Here is a 12,646-nt window from a genome sequence, read left to right as displayed (position 1 = left end):
CATTTGTAGCCCATTTCACGACTTTGATGCACAGATGCATACATGATTTCTCCGTCATAGAAGACAATACATTTCCCTTTTATGGCTAACAACAAAAATAATACCCCAAATCCAGCACCCCACCCCCCATGCTTGGCACCTCAGGCAGTCACCTGGATCGCCTGCCCCTAAATCCGGCCTTGCATCAGGGGAAAATATTCCTCCATACATGCCATGTTCCAGCCAGTGTTTTTACTGACTTAATTATGTTTACCACCTTTCTTAATGCTTGTGGGTCAATGACTATTTAGATAGACTTTGCAGGTCACTGAAAAGTCCTGGATTTACTTTTGCCGGTTGACACAACAATATAAAATCCTGTGTTATGTGGGGCAAGTTCAGAAGATGTAAGCTTTACCTTCATTTTCAAACTACTACAACAATAAAATGATGGTAATAGATGTCAATACAATTCACTACTGGGTGAAAAAGAGAAAGAATTTCCTCCACAACACACCTGATCCTGCAACCCTTACTCAAGTAAGCCTCCTGGTGTTAGGACTTGTCATGTGAGTAAGATTGGGCTTGTATGCTTTTATCCCCCACGCTTCTTTTACTTCATCCTCTACAGTAAAAATGAGCTGCTACATGGTAGCTGGCAGATCACTCATATAAAAGTTAATTTACTCTGTCCTTCATTCTGTCTTCCTTACTCGGACTGATTATATCATACTCTGCATATAGTCCCACTGACATCCGTGGAACTATCCACAGAAAAAGTTACTACTCAACACCAGGGTCACAGAAATCATTTCTTTACAACCCAGGCTCTCTTGTGAAAGAAAGACTTGTTTGAATGTAAACAAACAAGCACATTTTAGTGACTTCCTAAGGAAACCTACTGGTTCATAGAATTGTACATTATATTCACATATTCTTTTTAAAACCATGAATTCCTGTACCAACAGCAAATGTGTAAACAGGTTCAGATTTGAAAAATAATATAGCAAAAACTGGTTTTGATTGTCTGGTCACAATCAAATAGATGTCTTAAAATGTTCTCTTCTTGTTATTAGTGAAGGGAAACAAGCTGTATCTGACAGCTAATGATATTAGGGGAAATATATTAATAGTAACCATAAACTAGTGTTGAGTATCTTCTTGGAGCAATCTGCTCCTAAAATTGCGTGCATTTCTTGAAAAGCAGTTTCTAAAAAGTTTTTTGTATAAGTTTCCAAACATAGCGGGATGATGAAAAAATGGATGCTTTTGTGTTGAGGAGGTGATAACAGGAGGCAGGTAGCATGTTTTTCACATCTTCACCTCTGTTGATAATGTATGCAGTGGCTCATCAGAGGTATCTGATGTTAATTTATTCAAGCACACCTGTACAGGGCTGGAAGTCAGGTAAGCAGATGAGCAAAAAGTATATGTCTCTGCTTTTTCAATACAGCTCCCAGAGGCCTATATGAGCACATATTTAGTTCTGGAGATGTCAGCAGGTTTTAATAAACCAAATACAGATGTCTTACTCCACACAAATCAAGGAGTTTACATGTTTAAATCTGGACTGATTTAACTAGCAATCAAATGGCAGGATCACACTTGGCACCAATAGTTGCCTCATATTTATTTATAAGTAACCCTAAGCAAATATTATTTTGTTTTAAAATTTATTCATGGGTTGAATCACCTTTCCCACCTTGCAGAACACACACACATGCTCACTTTCTGAGAAAATTTAAAGAGAAACCTGAACAATTAATATTCTTACTTTAGTCAAAAAAAGGCAAAAAGGGAAAGTTTCATCTTTGTAACGCTAAACAGGTATGCAGGAAATACATTTATTTTCCATATAATTAGGGCATGGAAAATGGGGTAACATGTCCTTATTAATACAGCATTCCAACCTAGTCCTAAGTAACAGAGATTTTTAAATTAATGGTACCAATATAAAATAGATTTTAACTTATTAAAATGCAATAGAGCTGATAAGGAGAAGAACAGGTGTTCCTTCTCACTGAAATACTGACATTAGTTTACCATTGAGGCCTGGTCAAAAATGGTACCTCTGATTTCACAGGTATTGAATCTGAACCCAAGCCTTCTTTAACTCTACAATCCTAGGTGAGGGATGGGAGCTGAGTTAACTCAACTACAATATCTTTTCTCTTCACTCTCTCCTACCCCATCTGCCTACCTTTTCACTTCCTCTCCAGCTGATTACTAACGAATGACTCCTCCTGCCCCACCCAAGAAACTTTGAAACTTCCCATGTCTTCACTGAGCTGGAAAATACCCTCTTTCTATCTGCCTGCCTGCTCTCACCTTGGCCTGGTCTATGGCACAAAAGAGCTTATTGAGTTGCTGGCTCCAGAATACTGTCTCTGAGAAGCAGCCCATCCATTCCAGCTTACTTTGTGAGGCAGGGGCAGTACCTAGTTTAAGAAAAACCGAGAGGGAGGCTGGGGGTGGAAAAGCAAGAACAGGAGGGACTTACTCTGTGAAGACTCCATCACTAGGATGACCAGATAGCAAGTGTGAAAAATTGGGACAGGGTGGGGGGTAATAGGTGCCTATATAAGAAAAAGCCCCAAATATTGCGACTGTCCTTATAAAATCAGGACATCTGGTCACCCTACCCATCACAAACCTTTCCTTCATCACAGACCAGCCCTCCTCCTCCTCTGCTGGCTATTTACTCCAGGATGACTCCCTTCACAGAAACAACAGTCTCAACTAAAACTTCTCCCTTTCTCCCACCCAGATGAACAAACTGTACCCGGGCACACATTCAAGCCTATTTTTCAGGCAGCTGTCCAGCATATCCTTGTCCTATTTCTCCATCTTCTTGACCACTTTCCAGAGATGTTTTCCTGTCCCCAGGCAGACCTCTACTCTTGCTCCTGTCTGACATCACCTTCTTTGGAATGATTTCTCTTATCTTTCACTCTTTGTTGCTTTCCTGCAAGAAGGCATACCCCATAAGGATACACTAGTAGAAGAACTGAAGTGTTATAAATGCCTGAGCTGGTGGGAGCAGAAACAGTAAAGGATTCTGAGAACATTGAGACTGAAAAGAAAGAATGAACAAAAAACAGAAAGAATGAATGAACTGTTCCCTTTAGGAAAGAGATCAAAGTTAAAGATAGAGATTGTAGATTTCATAAACACTTCTGGTAACGGGTGGGAAAGGCGATGAATAGAAAATTAGTTAAAAAAAGAATCCAGACACTGTAGGGCTTAAATCATAAAAAGCAACTTCTTATGAATTTTAGAAGGGACAACAGAACCCTGTGGAGTTCTGTAGAGTTTCTGTCCCTTCTTTTGTCTCTTATATCTTGAAAAGTTAGAGGATGCATGTGTGGGGTAGATTCCATGTCAGTCTATCCCTCTCAGTCTTCTGTTCGCCTTCGTCTGATTTTAGAAAATATGGATAGCCATACTGTGTCAGACCCAGTCATTTTAATATAGGACATCCCTGCATATAAATACATCTCAGGAGATATCCAAAACTTTCAGATAAAAGGGTATTTGAATGGTAAGGAAGCTGACCAGCTGCCTTAGGTAACTAAGGTTGCACTCTGGACCTTCATCCCTTGAAAGTCAGTTTTAAAAGGGCCATACTCTGGGTTACGAACCGGAGCAGCAGGGGAGTTTTCTGGGCACACACTAAGCCTGGGGAACATAACCAAGTTTAGATTAACCAGAGTTGGGTTGTACAAGGTTATACATTGTACCAGATGCCATTGTAAGAAAAAAAAAAAGATCAAAACTATTTATCACCTTATTAAACTCAACCGTCTTCACAGCTTGTTTTATTTTTAAATAAATTTACAGAAAAAAATTAAATAAGGAAACCTCACTAAATCCTGCAAGCCACATGGTGATGGGAAGGGTCCAAAAGTTTTTAGAAGGTGGCATTAGAAATGCTTTTTTAATTTGTAAGGACAGCAAAAAACTTCTGGATTCATCTGGATAGTCAAAAATATGCAGCAATTCAATAATCAAAATGTGAAGACTTATTGTTACATACACCTGCCCGAATAACTGTCACATCAGAACATGACAAGTATGTCCAGGCTCACTTGCTACTGCACATTAGTTGGATATTTCTTGTTTCTGGTACAGCAATTAAAAGCGAAATGGTTATAATTAGGTTTTAAAATTAATAGTCCATTAAGGTGACTGGAAGAAGTTCTCACTTCTCAATGTTATTGCTTTTGTTATTTGGCAGCAAAGCCAATAAGACACCATAGATTAGTTTACATCTTTGAGACTCTGTCTGAAACCCAAAAGGCTAGAAACTTAATGATCTAGGCTTTTTTCCCTTTAAATAAAAAGGATTCTTTAAAAAGCAGCAAAAAATCTTTCACTGGGTAGGCTACATAGCTTGGATAAAATAAGACTCTCCCTTCAACTCAACCCTTAATAAAACAATTTTTTTGAAGATTAAATAAAAAGAATGTCTGATTCATTCTCATACCCCTCCTTTTGCACACTCTTTCATTTCTGTACACTTCTAGACTTCCTAGTCCTGGACAAGACCAGACATGGAATTGCTGAAATACAGTGAACAATAAAGATGGTTTCGTATGATACTTCCTGACCAAACGTCTGCAAGAATTATCAGAAATCTTGTGAGAGTTTCTGGTTTCTGTCAGATTTTTCCAGACAAATTCTGCAGACCCGAAAGTTTTGGTGAGTCTCAAAAAGCATCAGACTTGAAGGCCATTCAAATTGTACCTAGCCTTTAAACCTTTTCAAATACATTATCACTACCTGAAATCCTCAGAACTTGTGGATTTCTGTTGTCCCAAGTTATCAGAAAGACTCTCACATAACTGAAACATATTTTGAACACTATTTGTGAGGTGAAACTGGAAAGATGTTCCCATGCCTAGTACAACTCAAACTCTCATGTAAATAATAATTTTATCTTTAAGAAAGCAGTCTGCATTTTAAGTTTATGAATCATATATTTCACTTTTATGGCTTGCTTTCAATAAGCTAAATCAAAGTATCCTATATAGTTCTTGAAATACTTTCAAACTGTGCCCTGTCTTTAAATGTTCAGTTCTCATAAATACTTTACACATGTCATCATGATGGCCTTTTTCTCCTAATATATGTTCACTGAACTAACTTCTTTATTATTAGCATAATCTATCAAGTTAACTGTTTCCTGATGAAATTTAACATTCCAAATAACATTCCAAATCCTAAACTAGCCATTTCTCTTTTTGCACACTGAATACAAAACGGGTTTACTTAGCACATGACTGACATTTTATAACTCACTTGAGAAAACACATAGACTGAGCTAAATTCTGCACTAACAAATCCTCTGCAATCCCGTCAACTTTAAGGACACAATGTGCGGTATATGCCAGCACAGGATTTCACTTACTGAGACCCTGATCCTGCTGGACCCTTATGTCCAGCTCCACGGAGGCTAACAGGTCTCCACCACAGGGGTGGACCGACTGGCAAGACAGTGGCCTTAATTTAGTTTTAGGTGTTTGATTTTAATTGATCTCATCTCACTGGTGAAACAAATTTTCTAGTTTTCTAGTACCCTAAATAGTCTACTCTATTTACCGTTTTTTCTAATTTATGTTCACATTTTCTATTTAGTGGATCTCAGAACTGATATGCTGGAGCTAGACTCTCCAGAAAAAGTGAGGTTTGGCTTCCTAACCTCCTTCGCACTAAATTGCATTTATTTTATATTATACCCTGTATCCGTTGCAAACCCCAGCAATTTCCACAGAACAAGGTACAGGAAATGTGTGTGAAATGTTTAGCTGAGTTCAATTTCCTTCCTCTCTCTCGCTCTGCTGAATTTTTACTCCCTAATGAAAAATATTAAACAAAACAAACAAACAAACAAGCTCAAGTAATGAATCACTCTCACCATCACAACACAAACCCAATGCTGTGAACCTATAAGGGATATTTCATTGTGTAACAATATATTCATCGTCATGAATGAGAGCTTGTTTTCCAGAGTATGGAATAACTGTGTTATCCTACCAAAGACCACCTTGACCAATTCCATTTATATTACATTTTTTTTTAGGAATTAAAAAAAATATTTTAAAAAAGGCCAAAGAGGTTTAGGACCAGCGGCTTCTGTTTAAGCCCAACTGTTTCAGTACTGATGCAGCATAACTACAGTGTGATGTCATCTGAAGGCCCAGCAGAACATATCCTTAAAAATATGTAGGGGTCTAGTGTCCTCTTTCTGCATGTACATTGCCCCATCAGAGTGAAGGGAGCTACTCATAGCCAGAGAAGAAAATAAAGCTGGACTGGACGGTTATATTAGGAAAATAAGATACAGGTTCCCCCATGGAAAGAGAGAACCATTTCGCTAATGTTAACATTTAATTTTGTTTCTTATAATTGTTTATAAAGCAGAATGAATATCCATTAATGATTCCTATTCATTTGTACTTAAGCCTACAGAGATGGGGATTATTCTTGTATCCTATTCCTATGGTTCTTTCCCTCCATCCATTTCTGTTTCTATGTATCGATGTGTATGTGTGAAGATATTTTTGTTGTATATAATTATTATATATTTAATAGAAGCTTTCCTTGATTGGAAAGCTGTAGGGAGAAAAAGCTGAATGTATAAAAGCTGCAGCTTATATACAAAAGTGTATATACAACACACACACACACACACACACAGAAAGAATGACATTATCTAGCCGATCACATAAGACAGTGACATAGTATACACTATTCTGAATGTCAAACAATGAAAACCTAAAGTGATAACACTCCCTCAATGCCAAGGGGGCATGACTGTCACTAGTCATTACTGTGTCTCTCTCTCTATTTCTTCATCTACCTAAAACTGGATTTTCTTATGTAATTCGACACACTTAATAATGTAGAAAATCAATTAATATTTACTGACCTGTCTCTGCTTCTCCGTGATGGGAAGGCAGCGTTACAGCCAGCCACTGTGCAGACATGCATCTCTTTTAAATGAACATTCCTGTAGTGAAGCTTCACACTATAGGAGCTTTTGAAACTCTTCTTGCAGACATAGCAGATCTTGGGATCTGGGCTGGAACACAGGTCCCCTTCTGGGGAGAACTTTTGAGGACTGTTGTAGTTGAATGTTGAACTGAAACTTTCATGAAGGGCAGCCATACTGGCACTGCCCCCATTATACAGTCCATATTGGCTCATGTAAAACATATCATAGGTAGGATCTGTAAACTCTTCCTTCACCTTAATAACATCCCGGTGAGAAGATTCATTGTGATTTTCATCTGCCATCTCACTGTTCATCATAGACTGTTCATTAGATTCATGGATGTGTTCATCACCTTCCATGGATTCCTCGCACAATTTTGGCTCTGAGGTTTCTGACTCATTTTCATAGTCTCTCTCGTGCTCTTGGTCTTCTGAGGTCATGCTGTCTGCCCTTCTTATCTCTGTCCTAGAAATGCATCTGCTTCTACCATTTTTAGAAAAGTCTTTCACAGACAATCCTGGGCTCATTTCCTCCTGCGAATGGCAGTGATTGTCATGACCAATATCATTAGCCATTGTGCTGTTGTCATTAGCCTCATCATCTTCATCATCAAACTCATCAGCAGTATCAATAACTTCCTTTTCTATTTTAACTGGCATGCTTGACTTCCTTGGTTTCTTCTTAGGGGCAAGGTCAGCATTAGGCTCATGGGTAGGCATCACCATCGCAGGTAACGATGACTCTGAAGGAAGAGGAGGATGCTGCTCCACTGAACCACCTGTTGGTATGATGGGACTGGTGGGTAATGAGGTTGGAGGGCTCACCATCTCTCCAGGAGTAAGTAAACTTCTGTAAAAAGGAGGAACAGGCTGGACAGTCTTTAAAGCTGGAAAAACCAGCTGGCTAGAAAGAGGGTTCTGTAGTACAGGGTCTAGAGGGGGAGTAGTAAAACCCATTGGAGGCCGACCAGGGCTTGTTAAGGTAAGACTGGATTTTGTACTTGCTATGACAGGGGTGGCAGCTCCTGATGTAGCACGGATTAGATCTTTGTCTCGGTTGTTCCTTAGCATAGGCATATGAAGGCGGGGGTTAGGGTTAGCACTGTGACGATTGCGACTTCTAAGAGAGCTGAAGACCATGTTGCAGCCTTCAATCGTGCACCGGTGTTTGATTTTCAGATGAACTGCATTGTAGTGGATTTTGAGAGTACCTTTGTCATAGAAAGTTTTACCACATGCATTGCAGAACACTCTCCCTTTTCTTGACGCTGATCCCATTCTTCTGATTCTGTGAATCCTGAATGAGCTTTTCGTGTGCTCAGTTTTGGACAAATCATTGATGGGTGTAGATGTTTGAACAGGAGACGCACAGGCTGGCTCAGTTTTGGGTTCCACATTTGTGATGCTGGTCAAAGCATTTCTGCTGGATGTCTGCTCATTCTTGAAAGGAGTGGGGGAAACTTCAGATTCACTGCTTTCATTATATTCATTTTGGGTAGAAAGGCTTGGTTCACGCAGCCTCAGAGCCGGCTGTTCCAGCAGGAGGCCATTTGGAGGCAGCCCCAGCAATGGAGCAGAGACAGGATTTATGTACTGGAATGGAAGCAGAAATGCAAGGCTGTTAGGGATGTTTTCAAAGTGATGAATGCTGGAAGGGTTGCTGTTCTCCAGGTGAGCAAGGAGACTTGGGCTCCTAGTGCGATTATTGCTTTCAATAAAAGTCCTTATATCTGAATCTGTCTTTGAAGATGGCACAGCCACAGCCTGCCCTTCCTTTTCTTGAATTGCCATCAGCTCCACGATGGATTTGGTTTCTCCAAATCTCAGAAACTGCTGAAGGGTAATAATCTCTTCTTCCCTGGACATGATGGCCCAGCGGTCCAGCACCTTGCCTGCAGCATCCTAGAGGCCATATCAAAGAAACAACAAAGACAAACACAAAGAAAAAAAACTTATTGATTCTGCATAATTATTAAATTCGATAGAAGGTGCTCTGCTGCCTGTACATGAAACACTAAGCTCAGAAAACAACATGCAAACAGTGTTAATATAAGTCGATCCACAAAGCAAACTTTTCTGCCATGCAAATGTAGTAATTAGAGTCACAGTTAGAGAAACAGACTGAGTTTAATAATGTCAAAGCAAACAAAATGTAGACTACTGGGGCTCTGTGATCTAAAATGCCTTCAATACTGCTATTATAACAACATGATCTATGTACTATGCAACTGTTTCGCATACATTAGTTTAAGACGTGAATTCTTGCTGTGCAGCTTGCTGTAAATACAGAAAACTGTACCTTAATCCTTACAAAATGGTGACACTATAGGAAAAAATGAAATAAACGCATTTGATAGAATTACCTCTTAAATGTAAGTAGACATAAGACTGAATTCAATTAGGAGCAATCTTGTAAAATGCATTCTCAAAGAATTTGAACCAAGACAATTAAAAAGTAGCATAAAAATATTGACAACGTACATTTTTCCACAAGAGCAATATATAAAATTGCATTTATTGCCAACACACATCAAAAGGCTGAAACTGGGGGGAGGGAAGGAAACACTGCTTTTGAGTGTTACTGAACTGTTACTGGCAATTGATTGCAAACTTCTAACCTGGATTTGATTTACACTTAAAATATAACTTTTATACAGTCTTGTTATAAAAGACAGTTACAAATATTTAAAAAGTAAACATTTGATGGATGTGGATAACATAAATGTCTAAAAATGTTGTTTCTTCACATTGCTTTCTGATAGCAAGGGAAAAGTCCAGAGAGAATACACATCAGTAATCAGTACACTATCTGTTGTTAAATATACATTAAAAAGCATTTCACACTTTCATTTTTGCTAGTAAGTATAAGATTTGCCTGAAGGTAGAACTTAAAAATTCTGTACTGTAATGTCAGGCAATCCATCCCAGCATGTATTGATAAAAATGTATTAAAATACTTACATAATGAATACATTTTATTAACATCTCTCCCACTGGGCCAATGCTGGACATGTCACCACCTCTGTAGCTACTAACAAACCCTGTCCTGTGACCATCAAGCAGAGATGCCCCAGGGTCTACTGCACAGAACTGCCAGATACCGCTGCATGGAACTACTCCATGCTGTCCTCATTTTTTTTTTTTTTTAAATCTTGGATCCCAGATTTAGAGCCCTGTCTAAACATTCAGAAGTACCCTATGCAGAAAAAATCATCAGAAGTGGTTTGAGTAGAAAAACAGTGTATTTATATGAAAATATGAAAATTATTTTCCACATTACAGTAATGATTCAAGTTTTTTCACGTTAATTTTATAACACTGTAAATCACAATTTTCTCAAAGGATGAAATATACACGTAAAACTCCAGCTAGGACTGGTTTTGCTTATTTTAGTTCCAATTTATCTGAAATCATAAGATGCAAAGCTAATGAAATGAGTTAATGTCACTTATGTTGCAATATCTTAGGTGTGGCTATGAACCCCTAACATGGTTCATAGTACCGGGTATGAATGATACCTCACAATCCAATCTAACAGGAATGTAATTAACCCATGACAGAACTATAACAATGGGGAAAACCTTAAATTAGCCTGCAAGTTGATCCATGTAGGCAGATCACTGCCATGTGGAGTCTTCATCAATGGGGATCTGTGCAGATTAAGGGACCACCTTGTGAAGAGCTGCTTGCAGGATAAGGTTATAATTTGTTGGTTTGGTTCAGTAAGCAATCAAAGCTTTGAATACTTTTCCTAACATAGTAAGGGCTTCTTTAACTCCTATAGCCTTTTAATTTCAGCTGTCCTGGTGGAAGGGAATGCCAGTTTTACAGGAACTCAGTGTGACTCAATGCAATTTATCCAAAAGGGCAGGCAGTCCTTGGGACTGGGACTACACTTCCTTTCTTCCAAATTTCAAACTGGTTATCTTTTGACTATTTTCCCTGCATACTTTTCAAAAGGTTCCCTGTTTCTCCATTCAATTCCACCACAACCTCCACCAGGCTTGCCCTTCCATGCTATAATGATTCTACATTTGTAAATACCAGTATCTCACCTGGACCCTAAAATGGCCTTACAGTTCAAATTTTGAGCTCTCCCCTGCCCACTCCCCCAACAGCTTTTACCCGAGTCAGAGTTTAAATAAAGGGGAAAGGTCTCAACTCATATTGTTTGGAGCCAGGATCTGAGAGTTCCTGAGCCCAGAGTTCCAGAGAGAGTATGGGACTGTCTGCTTGCTGCCAGCTGTGGGTGTTTGTAATGCACTATTGACAGCAATTTCTGTTTTTTACATCCAGAGGCTTGTGTAGTAGGAAATGTCTATTTTATAAATGTGGATAGATACATAAATAAAGATATGAGATTTGGATTGTGCCGTTTGCATCTGAACTAGCCATGAGACTGGAAAACAACGGGCTTCTCTGTTGTGGAGCCCATAGAAACCTACAAGTAAGAGATCAAAAGGCCAATTAGATCACTCAGGAGACTTGATATAATTGAGTTTTATAGCACACGGTCTAGTATTTTGTCCAGCCTGGGCTGAAATGTCCCACGTGATGGGGTTTCTGCCACTTCCCTTTGGAGGTTATTCTGCAGTTTAATACATACCCTCACTAAAAGAAGTTTTCCTAACATTTTGCCTAAATTGTCCCTCTCTCAGTGCCAAAATGTTACACTTATGTATACTCTTACAGTATTTATTATGGGATTTTCTAGAATTGTGGGGAGGACTATGAAACACTGGGGGCCAGATCTTCAGGCTCAGCTACAGTGCCAATGAGCTCTTAAACAAGCAATTGAGGATTTGATTGGCATTGGGTATCCTCAGCTGGCACAAAGACAACAGCCCAATGGAATCAGACAGTTGGCTTAAAGTGACTTTAGCCTACTCCTACCAGCCATATTGAGTTATAGCTCAGCACAACTAAAGATTCAATTACTAATTCCCTAAACCACCCTATGCCCCAATCATTAACATCTTTAGGTCCAATCCTACAAGCTGTACAAGGACTAGGTTGCCAATCACAACTCTCACTGTCTGCAGTTCACCATTCCAGGCCAATGGGGACTGCGGCAAGCGGCATGGGCCGAGGTATGTGCTGGCTGCTGCTTCCCCCAGCCCCCATTCGCCTGGAACAGCGAACTGTGGCCAGTGGGAGCTGCAATTGGCTGAACCTGTGGACACTGCAGGTAAATAAACCATCCCAGCCCGCCAGCAGATTTCCCTGATGGGCTATGAGACAAAGGTTGCCAATCCCTATTGTAGTTAATCATGCAAACTTCTGACGGTTTTACTTTTAGAGCAGAAAGACTGATGACATAACATCTTTTACTGGACCAACTTCTGTTGGTGAAAGAGACAAGGTCTGTGTAGCTCGAAAGCTTCTCTCTCTCAGCTGGTCCAATAGAAGATATTACCTCACCCACCTTGTCTCTCTAAAAACCTGGGACTAAAACCGCGAGAACAACACTGCAAACTGTTTGGTTTTTGTCAGATTTTGAGCAAATCTTTATTTTGTTTTCCATGTTGTGAATGTTACGTTGCTTTATTGAAGGACTCATTCATATGAAGTAAAGAATATTAAAAATGCATGCTATTGACTTCAAGACACTGTAGGATGGATTCATGAATAACAGGTAGATTATGTATTTTATTTTATTTATTTTTTTAAA

The 12,646-nt window shown here is 39.2% G+C and overlaps 1 protein-coding gene across 2 annotated transcripts in view; it reads right to left on the bottom strand.

Annotated features, from left to right (window-relative positions):
• Positions 1-12,646, bottom strand: part of BNC2 (basonuclin 2) — a 364,384-nt gene that overhangs the window by 14,069 nt on the left and 337,669 nt on the right. For both annotated transcript variants that reach the window (XM_050944150.1, XM_050944151.1), the window contains one exon: positions 6,911-8,877. In XM_050944150.1, coding sequence (XP_050800107.1) covers positions 6,911-8,877 — 1,967 coding nt within the window. The remainder of the gene's footprint in view (positions 1-6,910; positions 8,878-12,646) is intronic.

This window comes from Gopherus flavomarginatus, chromosome 3 (genome assembly GCF_025201925.1).
Source record: "Gopherus flavomarginatus isolate rGopFla2 chromosome 3, rGopFla2.mat.asm, whole genome shotgun sequence".
In the NCBI taxonomy this organism is placed as follows: domain Eukaryota; kingdom Metazoa; phylum Chordata; order Testudines; family Testudinidae; genus Gopherus; species Gopherus flavomarginatus.
Note: the sequence above shows the minus strand (reverse complement) of the source record. Positions and strands in the feature narration are given on the sequence as shown.